Raw genomic sequence first — 22,868 nt, 5'->3', positions numbered from 1 at the left:
GGATCGAACTGCCGACATTCAGGTTGGAGGACAACCACTCTACCCCTCAGCCACAGCCGCCCTAGAGAGTTTTCATGACAGTAGGACAGACTGACTAAATACATATATTATGCTTCCGGCCACTATAATGTCAGCAGCACATAGGCATTACAAGCACAAGCTACCTAGTAAGCTCAGACCACACTTGACTGATCTCAGTTGCCCCATAAAAGGCAGGCAGAAAGAGTTTTTCACCAAATCACAGATAGCTGACATAATAAAACTGCTGCCATTCTGCAGAAATACACAGTTTTAAGGTCAGTTTCTGAACATTTTAGAGGCAAATGTGAAGGCTTTGTTCTTTTTTCTGATGTAATATCAAATCATAAAAGTTAGATTACATAACATTTTTCTATTGCTGCATCTTTCCAGATATACCTGTAAAAATAATTTGTTAGAAGTGTCAGGACCAGGGTATACCTCAATATACCTATCAACCACATACAGGCAGACTTTTTTTCTTCCTGTTGACCAAACAAATCTTGTTCCTTTGTTGATGTCAGTCATACATACTGAATAGCATGTGTTGATTGACATTAATGTAAAGTAATATCAAGTCTGGTTCGATGAAGAACTGACTGAGGTATTCCTCACTAACTTACCTGACATCAATGTCTGTTATTGTTTCAGACTTCAACAACAGAAACAGAGACCAATAATCAAAGATCGTTAACTTTCGTGTTTCTTTCAGACATTCTACACTTTATTTGCAGCAGCTCACACCGACATGTTAACGTTGATGTTTTCTCTCTGAACTTTACTGTGTTCTGACCAGGGACACTCAGAGTTCTCCTTCCAGCTTGCCTCCTGAGTGTCATACACCTCCTGTTGATCAGAGTCACATGATCAAGAATCAAACAAACATCATCGGTTATCAATAATCACGACCGGCTCCTGAGGTTGCTACCTTCTTCCAGATTGGGACGTTGGCCTTCAGCTGGCTGATGCAGTGGTTGATTGCCTGCTGGCTGTCATGGCGATGAGGTGACGAAATCGCCATGACAACACTGGCCTCGCCCACCATTACCCACCTGAGGGAAGAAGTTCACAGATGAGTTGGACCTACATCAACCCTTTCTATAATATTATTACCAAACTGTCAAACCACTTGTTAGTGTAAGCAGTTAGCATTAGTAGTGTTAACGCCTCACCCCAGCCTGTGGTGGACACAGATATGCGTAACAGTCGGCCAGCGCTCTCTGATGTCACCACACAGTTTAATGAACTCAGATTGGGCCATGAGCTCGTACGCCTCATACTCCAGACCAACCACCTTCCTGCCATCCACCTCATCCTCACGGGTTGTACCTGCAGACATGCGCACATACACATTACTTAAAAACACAACTACATATTCTTCTGTCTCTGTGAGGATACTCATTGACATAATCAGTCCCGATCCCCTAAAGCCAAATATAACACTAGATTTTTACCCTCTAAAATATACCGACATCCACCAAATATACTCCCCTCCACAAATATATCATAACTGTCTTGAAACATTAAATTATGACTTTATTCCAGAATTATTATGACTTTATCACATTGATATTTTCCTTCAAATATAAATCCCCCTCTGAAATGTAACATATTGTGTCTTGAAATACTATGTTATTCTAAAAGGGTATTGTCAAAAAATCGTGTTAAAAAAAAATAAAAAAAAATATGTGTATAAGATAAATTATTTCTGCAGCTGTGAATAAATTATTAAAATAAATTGTGAACCTATAAACACTGAAATAGATCCACAGGAGGCACTGCTGACAGCATCCACCACATCCTGAACAGGCAGCCAATCACGACTCAGCTTCAGGATGTCTCTCCGCTCATCTGACATCTCTGAAAAAAAAAGTTTGTCAGGTGTTTTACGTCTCAATTTCAACATAACAATGATACATTCTTTTCTGCAGTCTCATCATCAATGCCACAAAGATAATGTGAAATGTGGACGGTTTCAATTGGAATCAAAACAATACAATTATTTTTATTGTAATTTTAAAGATGCGATCATGTAATAAGTTGGACATGACCGACACACAAATAATTAGAAAGACCACACTGCAGCTAAATGTCCCTGTCAGCCAGTTCAGTGTCAATCTGCATACACATTCTTTCCTGTGACCTTGGATCAATGAAATCTAATCAGTTAATCTATGAGTCCATGAGACAATTGAGAAATTCCCTAAAGGCAGACTTGAGGTATTATGTTCAAAAGGCCAAAGGCATGTTTTGTGAGGCCATCATGGCATTCATCTTTTAAATCTAACACTTACTTTATCTGTTGTGTTCTATCCTCCACTGAGAGGTGGCACAACAGCCACCTCGTCCCCGTCTCCCAGGGTTACCACCTGGTCGCCAATGTCAACGTATTGCTGACGCACTGCCAACACAACTTGACCCTGAAGGATAGACAGTCTGAATACACAAACACACACACACAAACACACGTTGTCAGGAATGTAAGACAATTTACTAAAAAAGAGAACAGGCGAACAGGGGCCTGTTTTATGAAGCAGGATTTGCAGTAATCAAGGTAACTTTAGGTTTAATTCAGATTTTTGTGACCTAAGAAAGTTGTTCACTGCTTATAAAGTAAAGAATCACCATGGTCACGTTGCTGAAGGACTAACATTATGATGATAACAGATCAAAACCTCTCAACGGGCAAACTAAACAAAAATTAAGTGACAGAAAAATCGGAGTCATTTATTCATAGGATCTTAAGAAGGACAAGAAAAACATACTAAACAGCAGCAGATATTTTTTGTCCACTCTGTTTTTCAAACCGAGCTTCTCAAATACACATAGTATTGGGGGAGAGAGTTTATCACAATATATCTCTGATAAGCTGAAGTCTCTTATTTAAAAAAAACACAATGTTAGTGCTATTTTCATAATTATAAATTATCATTTCATACAGACATCAACTTTACATCAATATAACTTTTTATTAACTCTAACTTTATTAATATTAACTTTTTAAAATCTAAATCACATGTCCATAATTGTATGACAAAAAACAAAGACAATGCTCAATAATAACCTTTTAAAATTACGTATTTACAATTTATCTTTAGCCTTAGAGTTACATTTAACATTGTTTAATGTCACCCGTCTGTCTCAGCAGATATCAGCTTTTCTTCTCATATCATATTATGAACTTAATTCATTGTTCGGACAAAGTTCCTTGAAATAAATGACTCTGCATCTTTAACATGAACATGAGCGTAGCTGGATAAGCAAACCCAGGCTTAACTGAGACAGCTGATAACCAACTTCTTATTACAGGTTACTAGGAAGGACAATGTTAGGATTAAGTGAAGCAGCATAACGAAAACATTTCCTGGGTATGTTGAACTTGATAAGACAGACTCCAGGGTTAGTAGATTGACAGACAGAGTCTAGACATTGGGGATATTTGGACATCTGAATAATTGGACATCTGGACATTAGGACATCTATATGCTGTCACTGATGTGCTTCATACCTCGGATGTCGCTGTACCAGCAGGTTCCAAAGGTCCCGGCTACTGATTGGTGTTGGCACTGCAGTGACCTCCTCCTGCTTCACTCCAGTTAGCTCCACACTTTTAGCGAAGTAGAACACAAACACCTGAAGAGGAAAACATTGTTGTTTCTATTTATTTTGTCTTATTGAAAACAAAGAGCAGCAGAACTTTAATCTGGTGAACAGATGAAAACCTGTCTATGAAGGACTTTAATTTGGAAACCATGAGCCCTGTTTTCAAAAGTTTGAACTAGGTTAAACTAGCATCAGATCTACAAACTAAATTCAAAAACTCTATCTGGATCAGTGCAGTTCAGAGTTCACTGAGTGAGATAATCAATCTAATCTAGTCTAATTTGAAGTGATCAGAACTCTGACCAAACAGGACTCCTACATCCCTCTTCAACTTACACTGCCTGTTACTTCTGTATTGATTTAGATGTATTTTTAAATGGCCTTTCTCCAAACTACATCAATCACTTGTTCACCAATGTTGTGCCTCGGCATTCACTTAGAAACATAGAAATGTAAGTGTGCTGATATGGGGCTGTAGAGGAACACAAGCACAGAATGAAAAGATGTACTCCGGTCTGAGGAGGCTAGGTAGGAGGAAAATTATCCCAGACAAGTTTGTGCTTTGACTTGAATCCAACGGCCAAACTTCAAGCAGAGACTCGTGAACGAGCACATTAGACAGGAATCATCCATGGACAGGACGATTGAGTCTGTCATCGATACAAAATATGAACTAAATAAAAGAAAGACGATGGACTGCCTGTTGTTGCAGCTGCTTCCTTACCATGGAGTTTTTACTACATTGTAATCAGTCAGACATTTCTGTTTCTCTCAATATTTCTTAAAAAACAATGAAACATGAATGGATATAATGTGTAATTATTGCTCATGTCAATGACGCTGTGCAGGGCTGTTCTCAGACCTGTTGTTTAAGTTCACAATCTGATCATCTGACCCAGTGCAAACAGGCAACATTACATCATATTCACCACAGATCACGTCAATTCACTGAAGTACACTGAGCTCAGTTAGGGTGAGGTTCCGCATTAGCTTTGTTTCTCAGTCTAATCAACTTTGTCCTCGTGCTTCTCAAGAGGAGATGGCCGTCAGGACGTGTTTCTGTTCTCAGACAACAACTGAGTGAGAAGCCATGACACACCGAGATCATCATCATCATCATCACATCTCAATATGGAAAACTTACACTGTAAACACATCAATCTAAACGAAGACCCATTTCTCTCCAGGGCTAGAAAAGGATGCATCGTTTTACCACAAAGTTGTTCCTCTTCACTTAAACCTTTATTTTACTCATCAATGCTGTTCTAACTTTGAAAGGTCCGGTAGATTGAACTGATCGCTGTTTCCCTTTCATCCAATTTATATTAAACGTACGAGAATTGAGTGCTGCCATCCTGAGAACAACGATACATAACAGACATGAGAGAGCGAACTGACCTGTGAAGTCATGAATGAGCCTGCTGCTTCCGCACACTTCACCTCAGCTTCATCAGCTGAGCCATATGAGCTGAGCTGCTGCTGCCTCTTCCTCTTCTTCCGCTGCCGCTTCTTCTTCTCACGATTTGGCAGAGGAGACGGGTCGATGGCGGATTGCTGCCCACTACCGTTTGTTATGAGCTATTTTTTACAATTTGTTTGATACTGTGCAGATATTCCAGCAGTATCTTCATGTGCTGTTTAAGATGAGTAAAGTCTGCAGGGTAAAGACGGTCTCTCCAGTCGCTGCCAGCCTTTGAACAGCTTCCTCCTTTGAACTGAGTCATTCTTGCTCCGAGCCTCCACGGTCACAGTTAGATAGACAAATTAATACAAAAATGAATATATGTGCCAATAGATATAATTGTACGCATTAGTAGCCTAATCAAATATATACATGTTGAAATAAACATAATAAATCGTAAGAAATAGAATGTGTCCTTCCCAGTTGCCCCCACCCAGACTGCTAGGAACCTGGGTGTGACACTAGACAACTAGTCAACTCCTCTTACTGCCAACACTACTGCAACAACACGTTCCTGTAGATTCATGCTGCACAACATCAGGAGAACACGTCCCCTTTTCACTCAGAAGGCGGTGCTGTGCTGCGAAAGGATGGGTCCAGTCTACATCCAGGACATGGTCAAACGTTACACCCCAGCCCGTTCATTCCACTCTGCATCTCCCGATCGGCTTATTGCTCCCTCACTGCGAGCTAACCACTCCACAACATCACAACTGTTTGCTCTCCTGGCTCTTAAATGGTGGAACAAGCTCCCCAATGACATCAGGACAGCAGAAAGACTTAATTAAAAATATTAAACAAAACTTTAGTTCAAACAAAACAATTTGTAGCACTTAAATGGCACTTAATTATAGTACATTGTAGTTTGGCTTCTTTGAAGAAAAATGTACTTTCTTGATTCTTGTTGTTTTGGGCTTGTACCCTCATGGTTGAATGCACTTATTGTAAGTTGATTGGGATAATAGTATCAGCTAAATGTAAAAAATTGTACTGTAATGTACTGTGTTACTAAATTCCTCATGGTCTATTAACATGACCAGCTTTTAATGGCCCTTTCCCTTCTTCTTCCCCAGCTATGACATAAGGTCTACACAGCATACAAATCAATCTGCCACAGTAGTATTGATCATACATTTAAAATAGTATTTTTTTTTACTAATTATTTAATAATTTACAGCTAAATGATTGAAATAACGATTTATTTGTACTGCTTTGGTGATGAAAAAAACAACAAAATCAATGTTACAATAATATTTCCCTGCACGTATTTCCTAATGGAAAATAACCACTAACAATAAATGATTGTATAATGCATAAATAATAGTGGATATTTGGTAAAATGAAAGGTTGATTGTCTGTGAAAGTGTGATTAGTCTTTAGGTTATGGATCAGCCCTCACCCCAATGATTTGGAACAGTTGGCATGTTTTGTTTAGAAAAAAATCCAGACACATAAAAGAATGGATTGACAAGGATGTAATATTTGTGTCAAATGTACAAACTGCTGGAGGATAGATGGATATGAGGACTTAAGAATGAGTCCATTTTTCTTTTAAGAGTTTGATAAAAAGTCTTTCACGAAAACATGTGGTTACTTATCAAAAGTTGTGAAATCATCAAGCTCCTAGTTGGTGAAAAAGATTATGTATATGTATTAACCACCATATCAGGAAAACCCTGACCTTAGAGTTATTTTCCCTAGTCAATCTCAAATGAATACTATCTTTTCCAGACATACAAGCTAAAGCTCTGTTCTAATCCAAAAAGATTCCTCATTCCAAAAATATTTAAAGCATTCCACTTGATTTTGTTTTTACAGTTGTAATAGATTTTTTATTATTCTTTGTCTTGAATGTTTCTCGAGAGTTGTGGGAGTTTCTCTGCAGACTTTTCAAAGCTTCATCAGATTGATCCAAATTAGAAGATGGTTTTGCTTCTGACTCTGACTCAATCTAAAGTTATCTGTTCTATTGGTAAATATCATAAAGCCAGAGTGCTTCTGACCACCACTTACATCCGATTATTTGGTATTAATCTAAAAAAATCTCTGACTCCATTTCTAACATAACAACAAACATGAAAGTCAATACCTCAAATTTTTGGGGAAATATTCAAATATTGTAATTATATATTATTATTCACACCATATATTAATTTAAACATCTTCCTCGCACACTCTTAAATTTGTTTTATTTTAGTCTGTATGTAGTTCTGTTTTTTACTTTGACTGTTTTGTTCGATATGTCTGATGTGTGTTTTAGCTACAAAATGATGAAGGAAATCAGGCATTGATGTTGATGTTGTCATCATCTTAGCTTCTTTATTCAAATTGTATTAATATTAATATTGAAAAATATTATTGAATGTCCAAATCACACCGAATTTGACAATCCACATTTAAAACATCAATTTTTTAAATGATCAACTTTACGTAAGTTCATTATGTGGACATACAGTTATGATGTTAATGGAAGCTCATTCATTGTCAATCAGTTTGTAAGTTGGAAGCTGTATACACAACAAGCTGAGCTCAGGTTTACAGTATATAGTGAATCTTCTATTCTTCTCAAGCTTTTGAGTTACATAATGTTAAATATAGTGCTTTATAGCTGTTAGCGATGTTGAGCAAAAAGTTGTGCATATATTTGTATTGTCTACACACATCAGATGTCCTCACCAGTCAGTCCAAAGAAACAATAGTAGGTCCAAATATGGTTAGAGCATTCCTCGGTTCCCAAACTGGGGTACATGTACCCCAAGGGGTACGCGAAGTGGTTCAGGGGGTACGTGGGGAGAACATTTAATCTGCGTTTTCAAAGTGAAAAAGCCCATTACATTTTCAAACTGAGCTATAAATAATCATGCAATATTAAATATTCTGAATAGCCAACTCGCATTGCCAAAAATACCCATATTCAGCTAAATAATTACACTGCCAAAAAAAGTTACAGGTAGGTTAGTGACCGTTAGTCAAAACTAGGGATGGGCATAATTAATCGACAATCGATTAATTGATCCTTAAGAATTTCGTAGATGACATTATTTTGTCATCTACGATTATTATAAGTCCTGAAATCCCTGACAATTTCAAAGTTTCAAGTGTTATAGACTGTATACGTGCGTCGGGGGGGTACGTAGCTGGAGATTGAATGTCTGAAGGGGTACGAGACTGTAAAAAGTTTGGGAACCACTGGTTTACAGTTATATGATGTGGATGATGACTGTTGAGGTTCTAAAGTTTAGAATCTAAACAAAGACGAACATTACAATATCTCACCCAAAATATCTGTTATCTGTTCTTTAAATCAATGTTTGTACATTCAAATTACATGAACACTTCAAGTAATAATTTGCCAAACAAAAACGTCATCACTTTTGTTTAATTAGATCAAAGATTATCCATTGACTTTTATACCAACTATTCATGATCTCAGTTAAAATGCTTCTTCCTTGGGTGGGAAATTAAAGTCTCCTGAAATTGATAAAATCAATTCCTTGAAAAGGAAGACTCACTCTATTATATACTGTTATTCATAAACAATAGTAATTTATACTTTTCTATTTTTGCACAATAAGCCTGGATATATCCATATAGTTGGTAACAGCATTGTCTACCTTGAAACCTTCAAGTTTATTATGATATACTTTAAAAGAAGAGAACATTCTTATCCAGAGATTTAATTTCTTACATTCTCAGTTTTTACTTCACCAATTTATCTGACGTTCCTCCACTGGCTCGGAAAATAAAATGTCAACTAAAATTTCTCTCCTTTTAAGGTTTACTAAAATTCCAAGGATATCACTGAAGATGTAACGACAAATGAAATAAGCAGCAGTCAGCTTTGTATGCTGCCATGTGTTCACATTATTTATGGTACTTTTAGATTTCAGTTTAGTTTATGGAAAGCAGGACATACTGGAGATGCCCAAAACTTAAATCATAATTTATTTTGGTGAGCAGAGAAAAATGGGGAAGAGAGATGGGTGGAAAAAGGAGAGAGAAGAGAGAGGGAGAGGGGGAAGAGACAGAGAGAGAACAGGAACAGATGTGAAAGCTCAGTCAGACTGGTTGTTATAATGAAAATAATGATATTTATAGATGTAATGGTCTTATAAATAATAGCAGCACCAGCTTACAACAACAATAATTATTATGATCATAATGATCATGATAATTATTATGATTGTTTTTATTATTATTATTATTATTATTATTATTATTATGAGAGAGTGATGGCAACGACTGGAAGGTCCCGGCTTATACTGCAGTGTCAGTGTTTGTCCAGCAGAGGTCAGTACAGCACCGTATAACGGTCCTTCTGTGGATTTGTTTTGAACTCTTCTCCGTTATCACACAGTGTGTTTTTATGAACGTGATGCTCGGCCGGCAGGATGTACCAGATGTGTCCCTCTAGAAAGCCGTCTGTCCGGTTGCTCCCACCGCCAGCGGCCACTTTTCACGGGAAGTTGTCCCGGCTTGCTGAGTCTCTGGCGTCCCGTTGTCAGCGCAGTTTCTTCGGCCTGAGGACAGCGGACACACGGCTGCATGAAGGATTGGAAGCTGCAGGATGGTTGTAATTCTCTGCTCTTGCTCTATGTTCTGTGCATTCGGACTGACGCGTGTGGGCTGACCGAAGAATAAGAAGAACACCCTAGAGCGGTATACGGACAGTAACAATAGGCAAAACAACAAAAATATGAATATTTTTCATTCAATAATAATAAGCATAATATAAAATCTATCAGTACATAACAACAACGATTCAAAATAAGAGAGAAAGAACAGAGCGTGATTATTTTTACGGAAGAAAAATAACATAACATGTATTGCTACAATGATAAGAATTATCAGTTATATAAATTTGATTCTAACTGTTATCGTCAGACTTTAGAGACTAAAATATGTGTTCAATTTGTTGATTTTCAATTTGTCAAAAACATTTACGATTGGTTCGGGATAGTATAAATGCATATTGCACAGTTTTATTTTAAATCTGATTCAGCTGAAATTTCTTATTTTCCAATACTTTACAGGCGCATTGACTCCGGCGTTCTAACGCAGCGTTTTATATAATGAAGAGAAAAATGAGGATGACCTGGATGCATTGGCCTGTGTGTGCGTGTGTGGACCGCCGTCTTTAGCTGATTCCAAAGAAGAGTGCGCTTTAACAGCCGTGAACGCGGGTCGGATTGACGAGGTTTAGACATCTGTCAGACTCGGCCAATATAATATACATTAGTATTATTGAAAAACAGCAGGGATTAAGTCCAGTTTCTAATCTGATCACATAAATCAGATGGAAACTGAGCGACGCCTCCAAACCGTCACGGATAGTACAGAAAAATATCAACTTGTGACGCATTCTCAGTCACTGAGGAATAGATTGTTTGAATTCAAATGTCGTGAATGAAATGTATTAAATGGTGTCTATATGCGCTGTGCAGCTGCTGGTTGATCTTGTGTTAGAGCCGCGGGGGACACCTTTATCTGAAGGTCAAGCTGAGGGTCGCTGAAAATCGAAAATGTTCAGCTTTGGCAATTTTTCTGATATGAAGACGACATCTCCTGAATGTGCTGAGAATATTATCCAAAATGTCGGAGTCATAAAGAACAACGAAAAACAGCTCACAGCAAGAAATGACTCCTGTTAGATCATGAAAAACATGTCGCTATTAGGCCACATGCAACAGCAACCGACTCAGAAGCTGAGCCCTCTGCACATATCACAATTATCTATAATGTTTATCGACAAATAGATAATAATTCACATTTTAACAAAATTACAGTCATTTAAAAAGAGCATTAGAGATACATTTTGATATTTTTTAAAATAATATTTTTCTAAATCACAAATATCATCAGCAAATTAGAACCAATTCATATGACTCAGATGCTGTTAGTGGAAACTCCATTGGTACTATTTCACGAGTAACTAAACTGCTTACATTAAGTGAATTAAATATATAGCTTATAAATATGACTGGGTCTGCTGATGAAGATGCTGGGTGATTTGTTTGTTACTTCTTATTTCAATAATGATAAATAATCAAATATTAGACCACCAATAAGAATTATTTTACTCATAATATCCATCTTGTCCACTAAATAAATAAAGCCTTGGTCAGCCTGTCAGGCTCCTTTGGCCTGTGGCCTCTCTGGAGCAGCAAATGGCATGGTGTTGCCTACAATATTGATTTATACTATTATTTACTATTTTCATGCTACTCGACGCCCACACACACACACACACACACACACACACAAACAAACCCATTATTAGTAACAATACTGCAAGACGATTGGTGAAATGAAGACAGAGTGGTTGGTCGGAGCTTCACCCTACAGCAGCATGGTGAGCCACAACAAGAGACGAACAGAAGCAGACGGAGGCATAATAGTGAGAAGAGTAACACTGTCTACATAGCCTGACGTTGTCATACTCTCAATTCTAGTCAGAATGTGAGTCTGATACCGTTCCATTGGGCTGTGATTATGGGGCGTGTTTCAACCGAACCAGAAAAAAGAAAAAAAATGCCTCTTGTCTCAATTGGATAGACCTACAACCAATCAGAGCAACGTAGTATGTGACGTATGTTAAGCGACGCATTGTGAGTTATTTACCAACGCCGGGTTCCCACCGGACGCTGAAGCGACGCCAAAGCGAAGCTTAAGCGCAGCGCCAAGCCTTAAATAACAGCTGGCTCCCATCCACTCCCATGTTAAACCCTTGTGCGGGTCACACCGGAGGCCGAAGCGCCGCGCTGCGCCAAGGCTGCCTAGCGCCGTGCAGCGATCGTTTCGGCGTCGAGTCTATTTTTTGGGCTTGACACACACTGAAACACACTGAAAAACGATTTTAAACGATATTGATGACATATTTTATACTATATAAAAATAAATAAATATGCATCCCATACTTGAATTCCCCTTCTGTTGTCCTGGAGTTTTAATTTGACCAATGATATTATTAAATGTCCCCCTCTGCCCATCCACTACAGCCACACAAGCAGTGATAAAGATAAAATAAAAAGAGGGGGGGGGCTACGTATTCTCCACATAGGCTTGAGTGGAGAATACGTAATTTACCCTCGACACCCGACATTTAACGGAGCAAACAGAGGAGAAGTTCTTCAACATGGATGACATTAAATTAATAATTGAAGTGGAGAAGTACAGTGAGTTGTATGATCCTCGGAACATGTTGTATAAAGACAACACCAAAACAGACAAATGTTGGGATGCTGTTGCTTAATGTTGGAGCAACAAGTAAGTATATGCTTTTATACTACTGGATCAACGGGTGATATTATTAGCGCTGCCCGGCGGTTCAGTGTCCGTTGTGAACAGCCAAGCGCCGGGGCGATAGGGATTAGCGCGGCGCTTTGGCGTCGCCTCCGCGTTCTCTGTTCCTCTTTCAAAATGAATGCGCTGTTGATGTCTTCTAAAACAGACTCAATGGCAGCATCTACACATCTCAGCTCTCCAGCGGCAGGCATGTTTGTTGAAATCGAATTCAACACAAGCGCACTTTGATGACGTGGTTGATTACGTTACTGTTGATCATCTGTCCATCATCGTATAAAGCCCGCCCTGACAATCTGATTGGCCCGAACAGTTTCTGTTCAAGCATAATTTCTCCCCAACGGAGCGACTTCAGACCGAACTTCCCAACCTCAAATGTTGTGGGTGGGGCTAAGTTTGTCTGGCATCCAGGCTACTGTCTACATGGACCCGGGGTGAATTGGAGACAAGGTGAAAGCAAAGCAACCTGACTACTGCAATCGGGTTGAGATGAAGTGAAACATTTTCTGTTTTCTATTGTAGAAAGAAAAACAATGGGTCAAAATGTTTCATTTTATCTGGTTCAACAAGAAAATGTCTTGTTTTTAAATACTTTAGTGTTTATTGGTTCTTAAAATTCAGAGACATGACATTATGGGGAAAAAAATGGAAATGTTTTTGGATCACTAGTGTATAATGTTAACAGCTTAGATTTCATTTCATGTACAAAATTCCACCATGTGATTATTTTGTGTGTATACTGTTTAGTTATGACCTGTAATTTGAACATGTAATACAATTATAAGATCTTCCTCATTGTTGATCTTGCTCGGACAATATAACTGGAACTGCAAATGGAATATTAACACGTAAACTTCATATATATCTACAGTGGTTAAACAAAATTAATTAAAAATAGATTTATTATGTTATTGTAAATTCTTGAATTGGGGTACAGCAACAGTTTTTTCCCAAATCATTGTATTAAATTTCTTTCTGTAAAGAAACATTCCTCCAGATAATCGTGTCATGTTGGTATCAGTACAATGGTTTCAGTGAAATGAAAAGGGATTGTATGATGTTTACAACCTGTTAATGCTGTCACTCAGTTTGAGAGTGTCAGCAGGCTGTTTTGGTACAACACTGTTCTGGTAAATAGTTATTTTATGTGTGGCATTAAACACTCTATCTTAACAAATTGGCTATTGGTGTGTTTTAAAAGAAAATAGTATTTTCAGCTCAAGTACACAGCACTCTCATATTAATAATTAGTTAGTACTGTATATACATTGTTCTTTGACGCTAATGCCACTGTTGTACTAGCAATTATGCAACAATAGTTTTTATTTGTCAGTAGTAACATTAGACTAACATGCTGTTGTTTGTTGCTGCAGGCAGCAGCCATTATCCTGGAGTGTGGCTGTGCTCTTTCACTCACAGCTACTCATTACCTCATATTGATAGAGCTCTAATTGATGTTGTATGGGTATTTGTTTGCAGTGTGAGCCACATGATTGCTGAATATGTTTTTCAAACTTGGTGACCTCAAACCAAACCACACAGTACTAAACAGAAGGTGACACATTTATGACCGAGGATGATCCAATTTCTGCTGTGTGATGTGAAGCTCACCACCTCCTGGACTGCAACACTGAAAGGCCTGCTACTGTAGGTGTGGAACAAACTGTGCATCTTTTTTTCACAGAGATTATGTCATGATGAATAGAGACCATTGGTACAATGTTGTAGATATTTACAAGGTTAAGAGATAACATTTAATATGTGCTGTCAAAAATGATTCCAATGTCATTAGAAATCTTATGTTAATTGTTTTCATTATTAAAAGGAAGAAATTTGTATTTTGAGAAATAGCCCAATATACCATTAAAGTCCCCAGAGTGTGAATAACATTGATGACATTGTTTTAGTGGCACTAGTCGAGGGGTGGGATATATTAGGCAGCAAGTGAGTAGTCAATTGAAGCGTTAAAAGCAAGAAATAATGGCAAGTTTAAGGATCTGAGCAACTTTGTCAACAGTCAAATTGTAATGGCTCAACAATCGATTCAGATTATCTCCAAAACAACACATCCCAGTGGTCAGTACCTTCCAAGCATCCATGGAGTTACAGTCAGTGGTCCCAGGGCTCATTGATTAGCATGGGGAGAAAAATGGCCCAATCCCACAGAAGCGCCAGGTCCACTATGGCACAAATTGCTGAAAACCTTAATGCTTGCTATGATAGAAAGCTGTTAGAATACACAGTGGATTGCAACTTGCTGCTTATCAGGCTGCATAGCCACAGACAGGCCAGAGTGCTCATGTCCATCACTAAAGGCATCAGAACCGTTGAATCCCATTTTCAAATGAGTAAAAGTTGTAGTTCTTTATATCTACAAAGGTAGTGGGTTCTCTTTCACATAGTCCACCAGGATGCACCACCAACCTGCCGTGGCGTCACCCATTAATTTGTGAACTGTCATTTTGAAGCATCAACTTTGGCATTTAAGTTTTGCCTACATTAGCATGACCATGTTTCTACAGTAGCCCAGAATGGACAAACCAATCACTGGTTGTAAAGACGACCTGAATAAGCTCATTGTTCATCAAATGATCATTGACTAATTTACTTTAATATATGATAACATACTGATTGATGTGACAGGTAATTAACTTACCTGCAGAGGAGGTTCAGGCAAAGTATTAAACATTTAATTTGGCTAAAAATGAGGAATATCATGTCAACCAGGTTTGGGATGTTTTCAAATGCTCTATTAGTAATGATAGAAATTAAATTGCTTTGCAGTGTTTTAGTGTCTAAAAAGCCTTCACAGTTCTGCATCTGTCCCTCAAACAGGACTTCATGGATCCTACTTCAGGCAGAAACATGCCCACAGTGTATTCTCAGAGTTCTTTTTTCTAAAACTTTGTAAGCTAACATTGAAAGTAATAGCAAAATATTGCATATGGCCCCTTTAAAGAAAAGAGTGGAACAGAACAATGTTCAGGGATATGGACTGGTATTGATATTATCTACATAAAGTTTTGGTTTGAGTATTGATATGACCATTCATATTAACAAACATTAATGTTGATGTTAGATATATCTTGGAAACAAAAACACTATTTAGTGCTGTGATATTTGTGTGTTTGCTATAAATGTTTTGTTTAAAAATGTAAGACATGAACTCAACTCTAAGCTCTTGATAATCTCAGCTGTTAACTGTATTAAGTTTCAAAACTAGTGAGCAAAGAGGACGTATGGCACTTAAAGGAATTATTTTGTGTAAAGTACACACAACACAGAGTTTCCCCCTTTTATTTTCCATGGAGTGTCTGTAAGACTGTCAGATTTGTTTTTGTATAAGTAACTGTGACAGAGATGTATGAACACCCAGGCACGCAGTGAGAGGGGGAAACTATGTACCTTACAGTTTGATCTTTAGGTTGTTAAATAACCTTTGACCACATTGTTATTACAGTCAAATGTAATTCTATTATGGCTTATTTATTAATCACAACACAGTCTGACCTGTTGAGACTCCAGCTGATCCTTCATTGGGCTTCAATCTGAGGTTGATGGAGGTTATATTAACCACTGCTGAAGAAAGTGGACCAGTCAAATAAACTGTTGCTTTGGAAATGGGAATATCCAGTGGGTTAAACTCAGTGATTAGAGCCTCACTAGAAGTTGGGAACTAAGAGCACACATCTTGTCTTATAAATAAGTCAACTTAATAATCATTAACACAACATTAGTGAGCAGAAATAGACGATTTCTAGCCATCTGTCTTTATGAAAAAATGCAGTTATAACCCAATCTACACAAAGAAATGACTTCAACAGGTAACCAGAACACACATAAAGAATAGAAGCAGCAGTTTTCTTAGAAACAGTGTACCAGTACAGTATGTAGCTATGGATTCATGTAGATAATTGAGAACAAGATATGAAGTGGTGGAATTAATGCATTAGGCAGGATCTTCCAATTTAACTTGTTAGAGGAATATATTAAACAATCCTGTGATTCTTTTCTTGTGTTTTCTCTTGTTATAATTTAATTTATTTCTTGGGATGAAAGGTGTCCTTGCACAGAGCTGCCCATGACAATACACTGTCCCCTGGATCTTTGTTCATAAGTAGACATACAGATGTACCATGTAGTTAGTAACTATAACTAAATTATAAAGGAAAATGTATATAGTATAAATCCTTGTATGTTACGCACACGCACACAAACACAAAAGTTGTTTTTTTGCCAGAGTTTTTGGGACAGTAGACATGCCAGATACCCAAATTAATGTGTAGAAGCACTACAAAAGTGAAATTTTCATAATATGTCCCCTTTAAAGGTGGCAAAATGAAAATCTGACAGATGCCCTGTTTAGACTGTTAAGGCAGCCTGACTGCACTGATTCACATGCATTTTCTGAACAGGCAGATGATACTCTTACTAATGGACCCTATGTTAGGTGACTGCTTTAGGAAAGACCAGGGAGATTGTTGCCATGGATATAGACATAAATTAAACCCCTTAAATGAGCAGGGGGGCTCTGCTTGTTTCCCCTCTAAAAGGTACAAAATTTATGGTGGTCTGACAGAGGAAGTAACTTTTCAAGCGACATTTGACATTTTGGGCTTGGATGGTGTATATAGATGTCAAGTTGACAAATTGAGACATCAGCGTGTACAGACCTTGAGGAAGGCACTCTGCCATTTTTCATCCCAACAAACATTGTGAGAGCTCAAGAGCCCTTCAGAAACTGCAACAGATAAAATAGGAAGTTTTGAGAATAGTGTAAATAGCTCTCATTGTCAGGTCCCTGCTCCCTGCCAAAATGGCAAATAGTGGTCTCAGTGGGAGAACATTGTTTACATGAAAGCTGTGAACCGCTGGTGTTAATATTCTCTTTGAAGGGAGCAGGATGTGCATGTTTGAATGAATGAATGAGCGGCTGACAACGTCAACAAAGAATGAAATCTCTCTTTAAGTACATGTCTTCTTAATAAACAACATTACATAAGTACTCAATTTCGCTTCGGGCAAAAGCACCAAGTCATTTAAACATAATCTTAGTTTAACAACTCGAGGGATGACTAAATATATTGTAATATCTTTAATCAAATAAGTGTTTTCAGATTTCATAAAGCCCAACAGACTTTTAGACCCTAAAATACAATAAAATCTGTTTTAATGAAATAAAAAACTTTTAAATATCACCGTTGTTTCTTTTAACAGTGATTATGATCGTTCTATAACATTAACCAAATATTTATGACGATTGTCTTCTTCTCAAGTTATTTCTGTGCCTACAACTAACCAGACCTTTATCATAGCATCAATACTTTCTCAAAGGGCTAACTAAGTTCAGATGACATAAGTTTTCAAAGTTATCCTCGATGTTTTGTCGATGTCTCACAATAACAAAAGTTGCAAGTTGCTAAATGGTCTGTATTTAAATGTGCTTTTCTAGTCTTGATGACCACCTATTCACACAGCACTTTTTTTTTCTATGAGGGGCAATTTTTAGGTTTAGCATCTTGCCTTAGGACACTTCATAATGCAGACGGGGGAGACTGGGTTTGAACTGCCGACCTCAGCCAAAGCCCTGACTGAAAGAGCAATTGAATCCAAAATATCAATACTGCAACCAAAACTCATTCTACTTAATCAAATGTCTTTTCCGCATCTGTTGCTGCTATCACTGTGGGCGAATTGTCATTATGCCAATGGGAAATAACATTGCAGAAATCTTGGCTGGTGTGTGATTATAACCTATCCTGAATAAACCCAGTCTTGTCTAGGTGATTTAGACCCTGTATAACTGTATCTAGCTGCTGCACAAGCACCTTGAAAATATTTTGTAATCAACATTCAAAAGAGATAGAGGACTCATAATGGAGATCAGTGGATCTTGTCAACAGCTGAATCTCTATCACTTTACTTGTTTAATTATTAGTTATCTTTTAAAGATTGTTGTGAGTAACTATTTTACATCTTTATTCCACCACTATAATGAAAGATGATAACATTTTTTGTTGAGTAGAATGTCTTACAGCTAACAGTAGCCATTCACTGCTCCTCAGCTTTGTTCAGCAGCTTTGACTTGTCCCTGCTCCTGAATTAGCTTGCCCTCAGTTACAGTGAAGTCTGCTCCTATGGATAAGAAAGCAGCCTTGGCCGGCCACCCTTAGCCTTTCACATGGACATGTTACTGTGATCCCTAACTGGAGGCAGCAGAGCAAGACGCTGCATCTATTCAGCAGAGAGTCAGGCTTTTGATTTGGTTCATGGGGATCACTTCTAACTGCAGACAAGCATTAACACTGAGTGGGTCGTCATCTTTGACTTGATCAACCAATGATAGGGGAGCAGCGGCGCTCCAGCTTTCAAATGAGCTGAAGTAAAAAGGGTCTCTGTGCCACCAGTGCCCAGCTGAATCAAAATGTTGTCTTTTATTCCAAACCCATTAGCAACCTCCCGACACATGCTATAATAAAAATACACATTTATTTTGGTCAAAATGGGATGAAAACACTTGGAGATTGAAGTATCAATTTGGATGTTTCTTTTTTTCCCCTTTCATTTCATTGGTGTGGCGTTGGTCATGAGGAGACCTACTCACAAAGCCCAGGATTGTCCATTCAGTAAGATGATTTTTTAATGAAGAGATATCATTTCTTTCAATAATGCTCAGACTTGTATGGGTGTGTGTGTGTGTGTTTGTAAGTGTGTGTGTGTGTGTGTTTATGTGTGTGTGTGTGTTTGTGTGTGATTCAGCCAGATGCCAGTCAAAAGATACTAAAAGAAGGGTAATGGGCTTAGCTCATAGAACATAATTTTTAACTGTTAATTTCACTGTGACTTCAAACAAAACAGGAGTAGTCCACTCTCTCTCTCTCTCTCTCTCTCTCTCTCTCTCTCTCTCTATATATATATATATATATAGAAAAGTGAGAACAACCCTAGGTTCCTCATCAGCACTGTAGCAAGGCTCTGAGGGGCAATTATTTCATGGGCTTCTTTACAAATAATATTGTAACCACCAGGTATAAAACCCACCACCTCCACCCCATACTCCCCATGAACAGCACAGATACATTGTCTAGTAAAGAAACCATAGAACCACCTGCAGCACCAGATTTATATTTGGACCACTTTCCTCAATAGATATTTCTGAACTGGCTTCACTAGTTTCGTTTTCTTAACCAACAACTTGTCTATTAGACTGTGCGAGCTAGACTTTTTAAGGAGGTTTTTCCTATGATTGACATATTAAATTCAGTATTAAATCAGATGAATATGTATTTGTTAACTGGCTAGGTAACGCAGGGTTTTAAGGTAGCAGTAATTAAACCTCTCCTTAAAAAGCCCACTCTTGATCCAGAAGTTTTAGCTAATTATAGACCCATATCAAATCGAATGCAAGATTCTATAAGATCATGGCGTTAAAACTGCCTTCCTCAGTAATCCAAAGCAAATTATTTATTTAATACTTTCTAATGTGCATACACACTCAGTTTAAAAACTGAAATTGAACTCTTGATATATCCAAAAACTTTCGTTTTTACACCCAATAATGACCCTTTTATTTATATAGCATGTTGTTATCAAGGCAGATAATAATAAAGGTAGTTCTGATTCATAAAAGATTCCAAGCTGCCTCAAAGGGAAGCCAGGAGAAAGACACGCTAAATAATAAATGATTTGCCTTTTGGTCCAAAAGTATTATCCAGCTAGAGAGACACTGATCTATGCTCACCCATGGTTCTGTCTAATGTGTTTTCAATTTTGCTGAAAATCTGCTCTAGAAGTCAGGAATCAGATCAATAAATTCTATCTCTTTTATTACTCTGAATCATTTGGTGTTATAATATAATTATTAACTCAATTTCAATATATTATTCCTACATCATTACTACAATACTGGAAGAAAACAATTCTGTATTTTGCATTAGAACATGGCAATACCAAAAACAGCAGTTGGAGGTTTTTCTTAACTGCAGCAATATGTGAATCTCCTGGAAGCTGCATTTTCACAGTTCCAGGCTGTGGATATCTTTGAGTCGTCATGTACAACAGCCATTTTAACAGCATCAGAGTGATGTTAGCGTATGTAGCTTCAAGTCCCACTGGGTCTAATTCAACACTTGTTTGTGGCACTGTGGCACCTGGAGACCAGCAGTTGGATGTCTGACATGCTGTTGCCGATGGCTGCTCTCCAGCTCAGCATCAGTTGGGAATCAGCAGCCATGTAAAACAGGCCCATGCGACCTGAAACTTTAATGCAGACACAAAGGCTACCAGGACTGTGCTCATCCCCCATCCCAATGTACTGTGGGACTCCCTCTATGTCGGAAACACTAATCAGCATCCCAGAGCTGAGTGTAGCAACTTGTGATGGTGTATGTGGTAGTGGACGAGGTAATGAACACAAGGGACTAATTTCAGAACAAGTTAGCAATATGACAAGATGGGTGTATTTAATGCTACTAGCTCCCTCATCCACTATACACACATACACGCACACACTACTCCAAGTTTCTGCCTGACTTCCTCCACTACACCACTGGCACTCTTTAAGCAGCATGCAGTTAATTATTGAGGACCTGAAGAGCTGCACAGCTCTTAGCCTGATTCTGTGTGGTTGTTTAATATAGCTCGCCACACACTCTTTACACAAATCACATGATTCTGCCTTTTCACTGTATGTCTTTTCATTGTTGGTCAGAGTAGAGGCAGCAGCCTCTATTTAATTTGCATCATCATAATAACAGCAATTATCATCATCATTATTTGCTGCTTTTGATTTTTGGAGTGATAGGTAGCATTGGAATTCAGACGAAATACCAGTTTACAATTCCCTCTTCATCATTTTCCCTCTGCATGCCACCTATAGTAAGTGGAGCGTAATGAAAGATTGCTATGTCAGGTGCCCATAGCAGAGAGGGAGTCATGGTGAGCAGTGAAGTCATGTGATAATCTGGCAATTGAATAATGAAACAACATCATGAGTGATGCCACAATAATTGCAGAAAAGGCTATACAATTTCACCCGATCACATGACTTCACTGTAACATATCCTAAGGATTTTGTATGTTTGACAGAATGAAAAACATACTGATATATTTGATATTCTTACGGTATCAGTGGTAGTTGATAAGGTAGGGAAGGGGTCATTTCCTTTGCTGCATGAATGTGCTCTGTAGATTTCAAGGTCACCCATTCATTTTTATTTGTACAAATAACCCTTTAATGGTGCTATCGATAGGTACTGAGACGACTGTCAATTAGTTCTGGATTCCAAATGGCCAAAACTTCACTTCCACTCATTTAGTATTGTTTTCCCTTCATTAAGAGGGAGGTGGGTTACATAATTATAGATCAACACTATTCAGGGAGGAGGTTGAGCGGATTAATGGGTTAATAAAACATCTGACCAGTGACAAAGTAAGTTTTTCAAAGTCAGCCTGTCTGAGGTTTGAAACTATCCCTTAAAGGATTAAGGGATATTGCTGTGAAATCGCAGGAAGGACAGAAGTGCAATAGATGTCAAGTGTAAAGGAGAACATCGTCAAGATAAGGGTTTTAGGAGCATTGATGAAAATCATTTTTTTGAAGCATAACTGAGGGTCAATGAATTCATGGATTATTGTCAGTAATGGTCGAGTATCTGAGGAGAAATACTATATATCAAGCAGTCCTGTACTACAATGTACTTGAAAGCCATACTTGAGTAAAAGTACAGATATCTTACCTGAAAGTGACTCCGGTAAAAGTTAAAGTCACCTGTAAGAAGATGACTTGAGACAAAGTCTTAAAGTAACTCATATTAAATGTACTTAAGTATCAAAAGTATCTGGTGTTGAAATGTACTTAAGTACCAACATTAAAACTGAAAAGTGCTTTTTATAGTAGGCCTATACAGAAACAAAACAATCCAAAAAAGTCTCTTCCGGCTTTATTTCCGGTGACTGAAAATTCTTAAAACAATATACATATACTGTATTATTTTACAAATTTTTAACCCCAGATGCTGAGGTCCAAATAGTATTGGACTAGTGCATCCGAACTTCTAGGGACAACAAAGAACCAACACACCAGAGTAAAGTAGCCCTTGTGTCTGCCTAAGAACACTAATAGAACACAGTGTAACCACAAAATAAAAAAGACAGAATACTGAGGACTGAACTGAACCGAGCTCCTGCTTGAGCACCTGGTTAATTGTAAAGGGAATAAATGGATGGGTGATGTGCTCGCATTGATTAAGTCCCTGCCCTATGTACACACGTCGCAACTACCCATTGGATGGTTTAGTGAGGTCCTCGGATTGGCCCCTCCAGAGTCGGTCACGGGCCTGGCGGAGCGCCGAAAAGACGATTAAACGTGACTATCTAGAGCGGGGGTGTCCAAACTACTGCCCGCGGGCCAACTGCGGCCCGCCATCAATTTTAATTGGCCCGTATTAAAGTCTAGAAAAATAATTGACTATGGCCCACTGTA

The 22,868-nt window shown here is 38.1% G+C and overlaps 2 protein-coding genes across 2 annotated transcripts; both read right to left on the bottom strand.

Moving 5' to 3' along the window:
* Positions 1-720: 720 nt before the first annotated feature.
* Positions 721-2,339, bottom strand: LOC128438059 (molybdopterin synthase catalytic subunit). The gene is made up of 5 exons (XM_053420422.1): positions 2,313-2,339; positions 1,765-1,878; positions 1,191-1,347; positions 947-1,070; positions 721-864 (listed from the first exon to the last, which is right to left on the bottom strand). Exons 2-5 carry the CDS (start codon positions 1,874-1,876, stop codon positions 757-759), a joined length of 501 nt encoding a protein of 166 aa, XP_053276397.1. The 5' UTR covers positions 1,877-1,878; positions 2,313-2,339; the 3' UTR covers positions 721-756.
* On the bottom strand, positions 2,314-5,149 carry LOC128438060 (molybdopterin synthase sulfur carrier subunit). Its single transcript, XM_053420423.1, has 3 exons — positions 5,020-5,149; positions 3,527-3,651; positions 2,314-2,454 (listed from the first exon to the last, which is right to left on the bottom strand). Exons 1-3 carry the CDS (start codon positions 5,029-5,031, stop codon positions 2,328-2,330), a joined length of 264 nt encoding a protein of 87 aa, XP_053276398.1. The 5' UTR covers positions 5,032-5,149; the 3' UTR covers positions 2,314-2,327.
* Positions 5,150-22,868: the final 17,719 nt, after the last annotated feature.

The sequence above is a fragment of the Pleuronectes platessa genome, chromosome 4 (assembly GCF_947347685.1).
Source record: "Pleuronectes platessa chromosome 4, fPlePla1.1, whole genome shotgun sequence".
NCBI classification, from domain to species: Eukaryota; Metazoa; Chordata; class Actinopteri; order Pleuronectiformes; family Pleuronectidae; genus Pleuronectes; species Pleuronectes platessa.
Note: the sequence above shows the minus strand (reverse complement) of the source record. Positions and strands in the feature narration are given on the sequence as shown.

Coding starts and splice junctions, on each gene's coding strand:
- LOC128438060 (XM_053420423.1), bottom strand. Junction 2,455..3,526: donor CTGGTACAGCGACATCCGAG/GTATGAAGCACA, acceptor TTGTGTATTCAG/ACTGTCTATCCTTCAGGGTC.
- LOC128438059 (XM_053420422.1), bottom strand. CDS start 1,876: ATGTCAGATGAGCGGAGAGACATCCTGAAGCTGAGTCGTGATTGGCTG. Junction 1,348..1,764: donor ATCTATTTCAGTGTTTATAG/GTTCACAATTTA, acceptor GCATGTCTGCAG/GTACAACCCGTGAGGATGAG. Junction 1,071..1,190: donor TGTGTCCACCACAGGCTGGG/GTGAGGCGTTAA, acceptor TTCTTCCCTCAG/GTGGGTAATGGTGGGCGAGG.